The sequence below is a fragment of the Sinocyclocheilus rhinocerous genome, unplaced genomic scaffold, assembly GCF_001515625.1.
Source record: "Sinocyclocheilus rhinocerous isolate Xijiao unplaced genomic scaffold, SAMN03320098_v1.1 scaffold272, whole genome shotgun sequence".
Classification (NCBI taxonomy): domain Eukaryota; kingdom Metazoa; phylum Chordata; class Actinopteri; order Cypriniformes; family Cyprinidae; genus Sinocyclocheilus; species Sinocyclocheilus rhinocerous.
The window spans coordinates 33897-48688 of NW_015638933.1; the positions used below are offsets into that span (position 1 = coordinate 33897).

General features: G+C 37.6%; 3 protein-coding genes across 4 annotated transcripts in view; 1 reads left to right on the forward strand and 2 right to left on the reverse strand.

Moving 5' to 3' along the window:
• Positions 1 to 268, reverse strand: part of mfsd2b (MFSD2 lysolipid transporter B, sphingolipid) — a 22921-nt gene extending 22653 nt beyond the window's left edge. The window contains exon 1 of the mRNA XM_016565340.1: positions 95 to 268. Within this exon, the coding sequence (XP_016420826.1) occupies positions 95 to 265 (171 nt within the window). The 5' untranslated portion in view covers positions 266 to 268. The remainder of the gene's footprint in view (positions 1 to 94) is intronic.
• Positions 269 to 3447: 3179 nt separating this feature from the next.
• Positions 3448 to 8639, reverse strand: LOC107750080 (UBX domain-containing protein 2A-like). 2 transcript variants are annotated; one of them, XM_016565341.1, is made up of 7 exons: positions 8519 to 8639; positions 7667 to 7732; positions 7097 to 7226; positions 5995 to 6104; positions 5691 to 5828; positions 5177 to 5338; positions 3448 to 3769 (listed from the first exon to the last, which is right to left on the reverse strand). In XM_016565341.1, exons 2-7 carry the CDS (start codon positions 7711 to 7713, stop codon positions 3586 to 3588), a joined length of 771 nt encoding a protein of 256 aa, XP_016420827.1. In that variant the 5' UTR covers positions 7714 to 7732; positions 8519 to 8639; the 3' UTR covers positions 3448 to 3585. The 2 variants fall into 2 exon arrangements, with proteins under 2 accessions (XP_016420827.1, XP_016420828.1); XM_016565342.1 differs by having other exon boundaries at positions 7097 to 7233.
• A 1403-nt stretch (positions 8640 to 10042) lies between these two features.
• Positions 10043 to 14792, forward strand: part of LOC107750077 (ATPase family AAA domain-containing protein 2-like) — a 116002-nt gene continuing 111252 nt past the window's right edge. Inside the window, exons 1-2 of the mRNA XM_016565339.1 lie at positions 10043 to 10421; positions 11886 to 12033. Of these exons, the coding sequence (XP_016420825.1) occupies positions 10220 to 10421; positions 11886 to 12033 (350 nt within the window). The 5' untranslated portion in view covers positions 10043 to 10219. The remainder of the gene's footprint in view (positions 10422 to 11885; positions 12034 to 14792) is intronic.

Genomic DNA, 14792 nt, shown 5'->3' on the forward strand with positions numbered 1-14792 from the left:
GTATATATATATATATATATATATATATCTAAACATTGCAATATGCATGTACATAACTAACAGAAAAACATAAGTGTGTATCACATTGCCTTACCTGTGGTGGAACCTTGGTGAAAACAGGTTCAGGGTGCTTCATCATGAGTTTGTCCCCTGATGTGACCCGGGCTTTCTCACCCTTGGCCATGGCAGCCGGTGCGAGGGGTACAGAGACAGCAGCTGAACCCTCTGGCTTCTCAGAACTGGCTACAGCTGTGCCTGCGTCCATTCACATACTGCAGCAGGCAGAGGATGGGCAGGGTTACAGAGCTACAGAGGCCACATGCACAGATGCGTTCCAGCTGTCACTCACAGATGTGAGCCAATCAGATGCCTCACTCTACCAAAACAAGCTGCTTACCTGAATCTGATACAGCTTACATTCCTACACTGTTACACTGACACTAAAAAACACTAAATAAACACATATGCAAAGTAAGAGTTGCTTAAAAATGTAATTAGGCTTATGTGCTGAATATATAATTAACACAAAACATCTAACATTCACTTTTCCATCAGAAATATTTTCAGTAGGCCTACACATAATGTAAAAATGTTTATTTTTCCCATGCATTTTTGATATCAACCGACATGTTAATTTGATTAAATAATATAGAATGCACATACACTAACAAAATGTATCTTGGTAATACAATGGTATAGATAGATAGATAGATAGATAGATAGATATTATCTATATCAGCTGCTGCAGCGGTGGATGAACTGCAGCAGGTTCCATCACTCACATTCACTGCAGCAGCACGTTCAATAGATGTAATCACAAACACACATGCGCGCCCCCTACAGCACAGCAAAGACAACTCACAGGGTCCTAGATCTAGTGAGACATCCTAACTAACATGACAGAAAATAAACCAAATTATTAGCGTACAGGCATTTTAATTATAAGTTGTAGTGTTTTGGAAATGCGCCAAGGCTGCATTTATTTGATCCAAAATAAAGCCAAAACAGTAATATTGTGAAAATATTTTACAATTTTAAATGACTGTTTTCTGTTGAAATGTTTTAAAATGCAATTTATTCCTGTGATGGCAAAGTTGAATTTTCAGCATCATTACTCCAGTCTTCAGTGTCACATGATCCTTCAGAAATCATTCTAATATGCTGATTTACTGCTCAAGAAATATTTATTATTATCAATGTTGAGAAAATTTGTGTACACTTTTTTTTTCTCAGGATTCTTTGATGAATAGAAAGTTCAAAAGAACAGCATTTACACACACACACACACAAAAACAGAGAGTGCATCTTTGCTGTGTCAAAGAACAATATGGGTGTTTAGATATACCAGATTTAAAAATAGACATATTGAAACATTGTCTCTGTAGAATTTTAAGTGTTTGTCAGATATTTTTATGCATAAACCACAAACAAAATGCATACAACCTTTTAGATTCACAGAAGCAAATCCGACTTAAAGAGGTGATCAGACAACTGTTTACCATGACTTAAAAATTCATATTTATTTATTAACTGCTCACAAACTCCCAAATATACATTTGCTATTAATTAAAAGATTAATAAATAAAATGCTTATCCGGCCTGATGGTCAGACCTGGTCACATCAACCTTAATGTACTCCAGAAATTCTTGACATTTAGCCCGCTGGCCAGGAAATCAACCATATGGTTGGCATTACATGTAAACGCATTTCCAACATTTTGTGCAACGATAAACAATATGTGGAAATAAACAGGATGTTTAAAAGGACAGTTGGAACGAGATTCGAATGGAACAACAGTAGAGACTAGAACTAGTAATTCCACTCATTCCTTGAATGATTCCTAGATTATATAGTGATGAAAATAGTTTGAATCAATTGTGCTGCAGATTGATAGTGGATCAACTTAAACTACTCAAAAAATTATAGACAACTGAACCATATGATTTTTTCCCCTAATGCACTTCTAAAATATTTAAAATAGGTCATTTTTTCAGAAGAAAGGTTCAAATGCATTCACGCAAAAAGCATTAGATTCATTAGATTACATTAGATTCCATTGACTCCCCTTTGAAATGAGAAACGGAATCAGCATATCTTCAGTAGGTTTATTGCAAGCAGAGGTCTTTATAACAGAGCCTCTGTCTTAGGCAAAGTGCATATAACATTTGACATTTATAACTTAACGGTTCACAGTAAGACATACCAGCACAGATGATCGAACACAACTCCATTAAGCATCATGGCAGCTTCCATGATCTGAATTCTTCAGTGATATATATGTAAACATGTATAATAGTGAAGGGTAAATACTTGGCTTGTGCATACTGCATTGCATCAGAAAAGGCCAACGCTTCCAACTGTAAAAGAACCTGATAGGAACCTTAAAAACAAAATTTGAAAGAATAATTCACTCGACTATGAAAACTCTGTATTTAAACTTTTTTTTTTTAAACACCCACATGTCATTCCATTCAACTGAAATGTAAGTTAACTAGCTGTGACTGGATCACTGAGTCAGTGAACTCGACAACCATTTCAGTCTGATTTTTTCACTTTTTTGGCAAATTATTCCTTTAAATCTATTTGTGTTGAAGTGGCCATCTATAATGTCTTAGTAATGTCCTAAATGTTTTCAAAGTCAGACAAAATTGGAAAAACAAACAAACAAAAAAACCCATAGGCCTTTATGGTTTTAAAGGAATAGTTCACCCAAAAATGCAAATTATACTCACCCTCAAGCCATCCAGAATGTAGATGAGATTGTTTCTGCACTGAAACAGATTTAGAGAAATGAAGCATTCCATCACTTGCTCACCAATGGATCCTCTTTGCAGTGAATGGGTGCCGTCAGAATGAGAGTCCAAACAGCTGATAAAAACATCACAATAATCCACACTACTCCAGTCTATCAATTAACATCTTGTGAAGTGAAAAGCAGCATGTTTGTAATAAACACCAAGACATTCAAGACGTTTTAAACTTCAAACTGTTATTTCGAGCTAAAATACAAGTCCTCTATTAGATTGCTTTTTCCAGTGAAAACGTCAGCTCGTCTGAATCAGGAGAGAAATATGCAGATTAAGCACTGTTTACAAGAGAAAACAGTCCAAAACAGTTCCAATGAAATATGTTCAGATAACAGGGAATTAATTCTTTCTCTGGAGGGAACATTGTTACAGATTATGGACTCGTATTTTGGCCAGAAGCAACAGTTTAAAGTTAAAACGCCTTAATGATGGATTTGTTTTGTTTTTTACAAACAAGCAGCTTTTCACTTCACAAGACAAGTTAATTGATGGACTGGAGTGGTGTGGATTACTTGTGGATTATTGTGATGTTTTTATCAACCGTTTGGACTCTCATTCTGACGGCACCCATTCACTGCAGAGGATCCATTGGTGATGTAATGCTAAATTTCTCTAAATCTGCTTTAATGAAGAAACAAACCCATCTACATCTCGGATGGCCTGAGGGTGAATATATTTCCATTTTTGGGTGAACTATTCCTTTAAGAAAGTATTTATGAAATGTCAGTCAAACACGTGGGACCAATAAATCGGAGTCTCTGGTGCAAGCAGGAACAGTCAGGAGTGACCAAAAGGAGCTTGTGTGTTGAGAGGCCTCTGAACGATGACAGCATTTGCTAAGTCGGCTTCCTCCAAACTCTGACCCTCATCTCTCAGCTCTCGGAACGGCAGGGATGTAGTCAGGACGAACGGAGCATCTGTTCTCTGAGCCTGCTCCACAAAATGCTGCACATCACTGATCCTGGAACAATTACATAAAGGCCAACGTGAATGCATCTTCTCAGGGAGCTTTGCAGAAATCATGTTCAAGTCAGAAGCATGAAATCTTTACATGTTGTGACGCAAATGTTAAATCCAGAGTAATCTGATTTGATCTGCTGCAAAGTTGCAGCTTACAATTCTTCCATTTTACCTTGTGAGCTTATATTACATATATTACATAATTATGTAAGAGCTTTTGAGGGTAGGATTTCAAAACTGGAGCATCACAACATGCCCAGGGTGGATTTATTGACAATACAATAAGAACATTCAGACATAATAATCTTAGCTGTGTCCAGTTTATAAAAGCATATTACACTATATATAAAAAAATGCATATTCAGTTATATTATAGTTTTTTAAGGTGATGCTTTGTGGTGCAAGACATAAACCAAAAATGCTTCCATGCATTTAGACCAAATAATTTAATAGTACAAATAGTTGGCTGCAGTATTTTGATGGCGTCAAATATGGAATATTACATTTTGCTTAAAACATATATTGCATACAGTTACATGCACACACACATACGCTATAGTAGTTGTAGTAGTTATTGCCATGCCAGCATCTAAGGCTATCTTCATGGCAAACACATGGCTAAGTTGAGATAGTACAAGACTTACATAAACACAAAATAAAAACCAAGCTATACAAGATTATACAAGATTTTTTAAATTAACATAGGATAATAAAAAAAATCTAAAATCTTTTCTGGTAAATTCTTGATTAAAAAAGTCCCAGAGTGAGCGTACTTCATAAAAAAAGTTTTCTCCTTGCATTAAAACTGAGGCACATACACTATAGCTAGTAAATAATACTTCTATATAACGATACTACATAAGTTATATATATATATATATATATATAGTTCAGTCATGAAACTCTAGACAGAAGTATGTCTTAAATACTTATGGCACCGTATCGCCATATGCATTGTCAGTAGCAATTTCCTGTACTTGCTTGCAGCAGCAGCAATAATAACTACAGCAATAACCAACAGCAGCAGCAATTCAGCAGCAGCGTAGCAGATCTATTCCGCCAAGACCAAATACATTAACATTGTCATATCCATCACCATGCTAAAATGTTCAGAGAGTTGTCATGATTGAAATATATATAACATGCTTCATTTCATAAATAGTATGTCATGCAAAAAATCTTAATGGTCCTCAAAACTGACCAATGGTTTCACAAGAAGTGTGTTCAGAAAATCTGAATCTGCCATTCTTTTTGCAATCAGTTTAATCTAATTTATTTATTTAATTTGGCTAAATTAGTGCTGCAGAAATCACACAAAACAAATAAACAAAACATTTTTTCTTTAGTGGGAAATATGACCCAGATGTGTTTTCATAAGATTCACCTTCTAAGAGCATATGATACTCACCGATGGCACAGATTAAACCTCTGCACAAGACGCTGACCGTCTGCCAGCCAGATCTGGAGGGAGGTCACGGGGAGGTCCTCATTCAGCTCCACAGCCGGGAGAGGAGGACCAGAACAGTCCTCATGTATCGACCGAGACCTGGCCACCACTCGCGGAGCCACACTACAGAGGGAAATCATTTCCACTTCATCAATTTCTAAAGTATGGTTAAAAGCCTAGCTTTGTCCAATGAACTGCAATTATTGTGGTGTCATGTTCACATGTGATTAGAGGGTCAACTAACTAACACTAACATCTGGATAATCTTTGACACATTTACAGTCAAAACATCAGTGAGTAGTGCTGCGAGGACATCTAGTGGATGTTTGTGGGAATAACTAAGACTAGACGAATTACTCAAATCTTTCATTTTAATGCTTAAATAGCATATACTAAAGTATCACTATTATGACTTCTCTTCAGGTGTGAATCTTTGGCCAATTCAAAACAATATAACCCAGAGAGGATCTACTACCTTCCCAGTCTGTAACCTCGGCCTGTAAACGGGTGAAAGGTCTTTTTCTTTGGGACATAAACTTCATCTTTCATGTCCTCCACATTGACTTCTAGTTCTTCATCCTCAGCTCTCCCTTCTAGCTCCAGAGGCAGCTCACTTTAAATAGAGGATTTTTAGATTGTTACAAAGCTAAAAGATTTTATGTCTGCATGTCATCATATGATGGATACAATAATGATAATAGAATGGCCATTTTAAAACCATTGCAAGAACTGGAATGTAAATGCTATAATATTGCCACAGTGACAAAAACACTACTCACCCTCTTTTAATGGCCTCCAAGAACACTTGGTTTTCTTCTAGAGTGTAACTGCGAAACTCTTCATCGTTTACCGTGAAGCCATTTTTCCACAGTCTCACTACAATCTCCACCTGAAAAAGTTTGGCCATAAAACACCCTTAAGAAGCCTGTAGAACCCTTAAAAAATTGATTATATTTGCATTTCTGTTTGATGATGCTAGTGACTCAGAAGTTACACACTTAAAGGAATATTTCATCCAAAAATCAAAGCTGAAAATGAAAATGTACTCCTTTAGGCCATCCAAGATGTAGATGAGTTAGTTTTTTCATCTAAACAGATTTAGAGAAATTTAGTATTACATCACTTGCTCACCAATGGATGCTCTGCAGTGAATGGGTGCCGTCAGAATGAGAGTCCAAACAGCTGATAAAAACATCACAATAATCCACAAAGTAATCCACACCACTCCAGTCCATCAGTTAACATCTTGTTAAGTCTGAAAATCTGTCATTTAACTGCTTCTGGTTAAAATATGAGTCCTCCATCCATAATATTGTTTTTTTGTGAAAAAGTGCACAGATCAAGCATCGTTTTCAAGCCAAAACAGTCCAAAATAGTTCTAAACAAATATGCTGGTGGATTTTGATGTGAGAGGACTTTTCTCCTGGAGGAAGTGTTATTATATAGTATGGGCACGTATTTTGGCCAGAAACAACAGTTTTAAGTTAAAAAGCCTTGATGGATTGGTTTCTTACAAACATGCTGCTTTTCACTTCACAAGACTGATTTGATCAGCTGGAGTCATGTGGATTATTGTTATGTTTTTATCAGACTCTCATTCTGACGGCACCCATTCATTGCTGAGGATCCTTTGGTAAACAAGTGATGTAATGCTAAATTTCTCTAAATCTGTTTCGATGAAGAAACAAACTCATCTACATATTGGATGGTCTGAGGTTGAGTACATTTTCAGCAAATTTTCATTTGTAGGTGAACTTTTTTTCTCAAAGTGACATTAACTTGATGTAGCTACTAAACCGCAACAACGTTTTTACTTTAGGTAACCACCAGAATGTTCAGAATGTGATTGCACACAAGATGTCTCGTTATGAACTGTCTGACCTTTTTGCCGCTACTGGCGACACTGCTGATCTTCTCCACCTCATCGAGCAGGTCCTCCACGGAGAAACTGGATCTAATAGGGCTAACCTCCTCATCATCCTCCTCTTCCTCATTGTGTGCCCCTTCACACCTAAGAGCTCATGAAGGCAACAGAGTGAAGATTGCTTTTAGATTACTCCAATTACGAACATACAGTAATGGCGTAATGTTCGCTCATGATAATGTTTCAAGGCTGAGAATAGACACAGAGCAGTCTATAGCTACCATTTTGTTAATTTAAATGGGGAGTCCTCTCAATTATCACCAGTAAAATATGGAGTGCCACAAGGATCTGTCCTAGGTCCTCTGCTATTTTCGATATACATGTTGCCCCTTGGTAATATTATTAGAAAATACAGGATTAGTTTCCACTGTTATGCTGATGATACTCAACTATATATCTCAACAAGACCAGATGAAACCTACCACTAAATATTGTAGAAACTTAATTTGCTGTAAAGTTGCTTTGCAATGATTTGTATCGTGAAAAGCGCTGTACAAATAAACTTGAATTGAATATAGCGGACTTACCATGTGTCATCTTGAACCCTTTCTCTTGAATCAATATCTCTAATCATGACGTCTTTTGTTGTCCATCTTGCAACACAAACATAAGCGGGCATATATAAGTTATAAAGGATGGTGCAAGTCAATGTAACAACTGCATCTGTGCTTACTGAATAATTCATGGAGCAGGACTTTCTGTGTGAGATTGACAGGTGAAGTGAGATCTGAAATTCTCAAAACACTGATCTGCTTTCATACCAGTCCAGTCAAGGTAAAAATTAACATGTTTGACACATTTAAAATTAACACATTTTTCAATCAAGGTAAAATTATGTTTCAACTCCCTAGAAATGACCAATGATACACGGAATTCAATTACTGTTTAGTTCTTTGATAACGAATGGAATAATTATTCAAATAAAAAAATATTATTAAAAGGAATAAATATTAATATATTTCCTAAAAAATTTGAAAAGTATGAAGACATTTCATCAGCATTAATCTGATTATCAGTATTTAAAATGCGATCAGCTGTTTATCGCTGAACGATGACGTCACGATGCACTTACAATAATCTATGACTATATTTTGTCTACTTATAATCTCAGTTTATGTAATCAAACGTTTTGAGGTCAGGCTCTGAACTGTAATGGTACCCACATGCATGCTTTAAGCGTTCTATTCATATTCACTGTAACAAACGGTTCAAAAGCAGCATAATAAATGAAAGCAGTGCGCCAAAATTACGTAAGGACAGTGTAGGGAGCACGCAAGCGCACTGCGCTCCGTTATGTCAGTAAACACACGCTGAACCCATAACATATCACTTCTGGATCGCAAATTAATAATTCCGAGTATAAAACTGTAGATCGTTACCAGTGTAAGGGTTCAATGGTGTCGTAAAGCTGTCCTTTCGGCTCGTAAATTTCTCACAGTTGTCATGCCGCTCCGCGCGCTACAGCAGTCCACCATTCCTGTGACGTCTCCGTCGCCTGACGTAACGTTTGTGCACAGTGCACACGTCGCTATGACATCACAAAGGCAAATGATCTTGAAATGGTGTTTTACTTACTACTCTATGATATGAATATAATGAATTGGTTCACTGAATGTAGCTGAATAAAGGCCGGCGCGCATGTGTTTGTGTTGGGTGTGGATAGTGACAGATGCTGAACGTAGTTAGCAGTATTACAGAAACAAAATATCCTCAATAGTATGTGCAGATTAACGCTCCTATCGAAGCGATTTTAATAACACACGTCACCTGACCCTACTATCTGGCATATATTACTAAAATAATGTCCTTCTGATAAATCATTCGATAGCTATAAACTTGTAAGCAACAAAGAAAGTGAGTAGCCCCAGCATGTTAGCCAATCAGAAAAGTTTAACGAAGCTCTCTGCCAATGGTGAGAATTTGGGGGCATGGCTGTCAGTTTCATCGACGAATGAAAGACGGGGAGTGTTTGGGGAAACCTGTTTGGAAATAATCATTATTGTTGTAGATACCAGCCACTAGTGGAGGATATAATACACGCACTTTTTTTCAACCAAAGATAATCACATTAGGGTGTTTTGTAAGTGCACTGCCATTTACTCACCCCTCCTAACAGAAGAACAATATCAGAGTCAAACCATCTGGTTGAACTTGGAAATGGACTGATTTCCCATTCTTTACTATGATTGAAATGACATTTTCCAAATTTCATTTTGCCTGACGACTTGATTAGAAAGATGTTTGAGAAAATCTGCACTGGATGAAAATGTATTAAAAATTCATATTGACTTTTTGATTTTCCCATGACATTTTAAGATAAAAATATTCATCCTTTTCCGTGACTGGAAGTCACTTTGCATGTCCCTGACATCTTCAGTTTTGAAATGATAATAATTATTAAAATGAATTGTATTTAAACCATATCCTATTCATACTTTTTGCCAACAACCGTGTAAATATAACCATAACAAAAAGTACTGTGCATGGCACAGTGAAACTGGTAATATGGTGCTTAGATAAACTGCACGGTACTGTCCAAGGTACTTAAAAATACCACGGTACTGGTACATGCTCAACATTTTGGACATAGCATGTCCAAACATATTCGTGGATGACCAAACATGACCGTGGATCACTTTTTTGTTACTGAGCCAAATATTAGAAAGAAAATTAACACATTTGTCAACTTTAAAATGTTTAAAAATGTTGCAACTTTTACATTCTTCACCAAATAAATACTTTACTGTAATTAAATATACTAAAACATTAGTTGACTGCCAATACCAACAGTGTAAATATAACTAAAAGAAAACAACGCATTCTTTCACTTTTGCGCAGCTTTTGTATAAAAAAAAAATCTATTTTTCAAAATTTCTGTGGCGCCAACTTCACACAAGCGCGCGCTCTCTGTAGCGGAAGTGGCTCGCCGGAGAGTTTCGGCTGGCTGACAGCAGAGGGAGAGAGAGAGAGAAAGGGAAATGGCGCCTCGGCACTCCACTAGCTGAGACACAGTCAGAACGAAAGCAACTGGCAAGAGCTACAGGACAGGATCTGTCTATCAGCGGGGACAGACAGCAATCATGGTGAACACCAGAAAGAGCTCGGAGCACAAGCCCATCGGTCCCTTTATCTCGGGCCGGACGAGGTCGTCTCAGAGGAACAACCCAAACTTGGACGAGCACAACAGCCGTGTAAGGAAGAGAGAGACACCGGCAGCCTATTCTCTCCGCCAGCCGGTTAGCGAGCTGCTCACTCTGGCCTTTTGGAGATGGATGGATGGATGTATAGATAAATAGATGGAAGGATGGATGGATGGATGGATGGATGGATGTCCACCTTTTTTGTTCCCAAATTGCGCATTGAGTGACACTTGGCGATGCAGAAATGGCAGTTTAATGACACGACAGCGCTTAATCGCGGCGTGTCGCTTAGTTTCATGTGTTTTGTCTGTCTCTCTCCGCCAGCCGGTTAGCGAGCTGCTCACTCTGGCCTTTTGGAGATGGATGGATGGATGTATAGATAAATAGATGGAAGGATGGATGGATGGATGGATGGATGGATGTCCACCTTTTTGTTCCCAAATTGCGCATTGAGTGACACTTGGCGATGCAGAAATGGCAGTTTAATGACACGACAGCGCTTAATCGCGGCGTGTCGCTTAGTTTCATGTGTTTTGTCACACACAATAGCTGGACTTTATTCCAGCCGGCCGGCTGGTTTAATGGACTCAGTGCCCCCAAGTTGTCTTTGTTATATTGGTGTCTGATTCGCGAACGAATCGTTCTGTTGAGCCGGTTCTTTTGAATGATTCGAGCGAACCGATTCGCTGTATTTGCATGGTACTTTAGGGCAGAAATACAGACAGCCATATATAACTTAATATTGTTCGAGCAGGTGCCTGTATTAACATTTATCTGGCAAGAATTGGCGTGACAACACCAAGATGAAACACATTATTTTACGTACAACGTAAAATAAGATTATAGATTTATTACAAACGTATTGAGAGTATTTCGAAAACATTTATCTGTAAAAGAACTAGGAGCGCTTTTGAGCGATGAATCAAGTGAATCGGATCACCGAAAATGACAGTTCGTTAGAACCGACTCGCTGGCACGAATCGAGCGTTATTTTGCTGCTGTGTGTGTTTGTTGCGCTCGAGAGGCACCGGCATGCTGTCACGCGCACCGATAAACCGTCAAAACAAAAACGCGTTTGACACCTTTCGTCGGACGAAAAACGTCTCGTTCACCGCGTGTCTTCAACAATAAAAAAAGCTAGTGTTGGGGGAAGGGAAAGGCTCAGCTGAGACAGACCCCTACGAAAGATAACTTAATTTGGTACTGTAATGATTGACACTTTATATCTGTAACCCTCAAATCAAATATGCTGCCTTTTTTAAGCTTTAAAAAAAAAAAAACATGAAAGCAACAGAACTCGATAGAATGGTCATTTGGTCACCTATGCATCCATACATAAGTTATTGATGGAAATATATGTCGGATAATGTGAATTAACAACAAGTTGTAAACACAATCAATTTTCCCAGTATTGCAAATCTTGATCCATCCATAGATTTAATGGAAATAATCATTCACTCGTGTTTTGGACATTGGTCACAATATCCATCCAGTCAGTATCTTTAATAGATGCTTCAAATATGCTGCCTTTAGAAAATTCAGAAAATCAGGTTTGATGTCATGATGATGTTATAGTTCCTCAGGTGATGATTTATGTAACCCATAGGTCGAATGAGTCTGAGGGGTGATTCCACATCAGATGGGGACCACGGTCGCATGAACGGTCATGTTGAGCTCAAGAGAAGCCGTCGTGTCAGGAAGTCCCAGTTCGAACACCTCAATCAGAGTTTACTTTTTGACCAACTTGTCAACAGGTAAAAGCTAATGGTTGTTTACGTAGCTAATTCATGCCTGATGTATGGTGGTAGCTGTCTCGAAATAAGAGTACTGTACATTTTCAAACTCAAATCATTCTAGAAAGACCATTTAATGCTACTAAACTTCTGAAAAGCTTGTTCAGAAACTTTGGTTTCTTTCCTAATGATGACAGACTGATGAATACATGAACACATGATTAACCACATTTATACGTCTAAACGGCCATTCATTGTTGGCCCAACCAGTCAGCAAATCAGTAGGCAAATGATTTAACTCCTGGTTGCCTGAGAGAGTCTGTCTATAAACATTTTGAGCATCAAATGCCTTTGGCTACAAACCAACTAGCTTTCTACCCCATAAATCCACTAGGAGCTCACAGTATCAAAATCATGTTCTGTTTGGACATTGTGTGCATACGTTGTAATTCCCTCATGGTTTTGAGTAGCTGGTGTTAGGGCTGCACGATTAATCGAATGCGATTGTCATGCGCATTTTGTTAGTAATGCAATTTATCGTGCAGCCCTAGCTGGTGTATACTCTGATGAAGCCAACAAAGTTTACTCTTGCAGAAACAGACACCTTGAGCTCAACAAGAACTAAAAGTGACTACAGGTGGACATGCTATGTGGTGACGGCATTTGTTCAGCTTGCATTCATGCACATAATGGTTTATGATATAATTGGTGGTTCCCAGCCAAGGCTACATGTATCCCAGGGGTGCTTGAGTAGGTTCCGGCTGTACTTGAAAAGATGAAGACCTCGCTTCGTTTAACCTGTAAGTCTTTGTTAACATTTTTACAAATGACTTGTAGCCACTCTTGGGTGATATTTCATACTTGTTGAGCTTCTGTGGTATTTAAATTCCACCATACAAAGACTGCAAATGATTGTACTTGTGTTAAACCTCTCATCTGGAGATCTTTTATACTGATAATACATTTGCTGTCACGTCTGTCTTAAAGAAAGTTTCTGTGATTATCCCTAAAACTGTCAAAACTTGTGATTAAATGCACATTTGTGGTTTGACGTAGATGAAGACGTATGGTGTGTTTACACTGCTGGAATGTTTCAGTTAATTCCTATGAGAGCCAAGCAACACGCTCACATTGTGGATTGTGGGATTGACAGTGGGTTGGAGAAAATGCTGAGAGCATCAAACAGTTAATAAATGCTCAACTTTATGCAAATATCAAGTAGGGCTGGGCGATATAGCTAAAAATTTTATCAACGATATAATGTTTCATATCGTTCTGTATTGTTTGTGTGTGCTGTCTGCGTCACTCATAGTACGTGCCTATATCGTGCGCTATATCGAACATTTTTTCAATCGATATCGAAGAAGGTGTACCGTCGATAAATATCGATACCGTTTTATCGCCCAGGCCTAATATCAAGGATAAACGCCAACCGGCAGGCAATTGTTGTGAATTGCAGGTAGTGATGTTTGTCATGAGCATTTAAAAATATGTAGATTGTGCAGGAATTTCTGCTGGGTTTAGTGTGTAAATAATTTAGTTTACATATTATAGACTTTGCAGTTATACGTATATGTGAAATATTGCGGTTTGGACACTTTCATTGTGAATAGATTGGTTGGATTTACAAAAGTGGATTTAATTGACATTGTTTCTGTGCTTTGGGTATTCATAAACAACTCTCACATCTTTAAAAAAAATGGTGTGTTTATATATTATGATTATATTGGCTGTGTATTAAAAAAAGGTTGATTTATGATGCATTTACTGGGTTGTGTCCTAATCAGGTTTTTATTTTGAGGTAACATGTTGCTGCTAGTCAAAGACAGATGGTGGAAGTGTATTGGAGAGAGGAGACCTGCTGGTGTTGCACATGAATGGGTTGAGCTGCTTTACTCATTCTGAATGACGTTCTTCCATATTAAGCCTGTGAAGCCTGACATATGAAGTACTAGTTAGAAATGTGCATTTGTTTTTTGTTGTGTATCATATTTGATACATCAGACTTTTATGGATTCTATTAGGGATGTTCATTTCGGTTATTTTTCCTAACCGACAATCGACGCTCGTTAACCGATTATTAACCGTTAACCGACAAGATTATTTTAAATTAGAATTTAATTAAATTAGAAAGGATAAGTGTCTGTGACCCATACTAACTTTTGTTTCCCGGGGATTAATTTTACATGCTCAAAAAGCAGTAAACAACAGAACATGAGGATTCACATGGTCTTCATATTACATCACGCACCTGCAGCGCTTCTGCGAGCGGAGAAAAACATAATAAAGCTAGGCTATATATATAGATATAACGAATAAATAGGCCTATACGAGAAATATAGTTTTACTTAAATAATAAATTAAGAAAATTAAAGAAACTGTGCAACAAGTAGCCTAATATGCAGAGTTTCGGTTCATTTTTGTGCTGTGCGAAAGGAAACAGACGGCAGAAAGCGGCATCCTATTTTTCTTTAGGCTTATTTTACAAAAGCACAAAGATTTGTTTTTATTGTGAATGTACACAAATAAAGGCAAACCTTTTACAATTCCGATTATCTTTATGAATAAAAGGAGTAGTTTCTTCCACTGTTAGAAGGAAAAAATTCAAGTGATTGTGCCGGCGCCGCATGCGCGCGCACTAAGCATTGCTACCTTGACAATGCAGCCTGTTCATTATCATAATAAAATACAGTCTGTCAAACATATGGAAAAAAACACACTGCTCAGTTTAAATATGTAGTAAAATCTGTGCCGTTAACTAAAATAGCCTAGCTATGTTT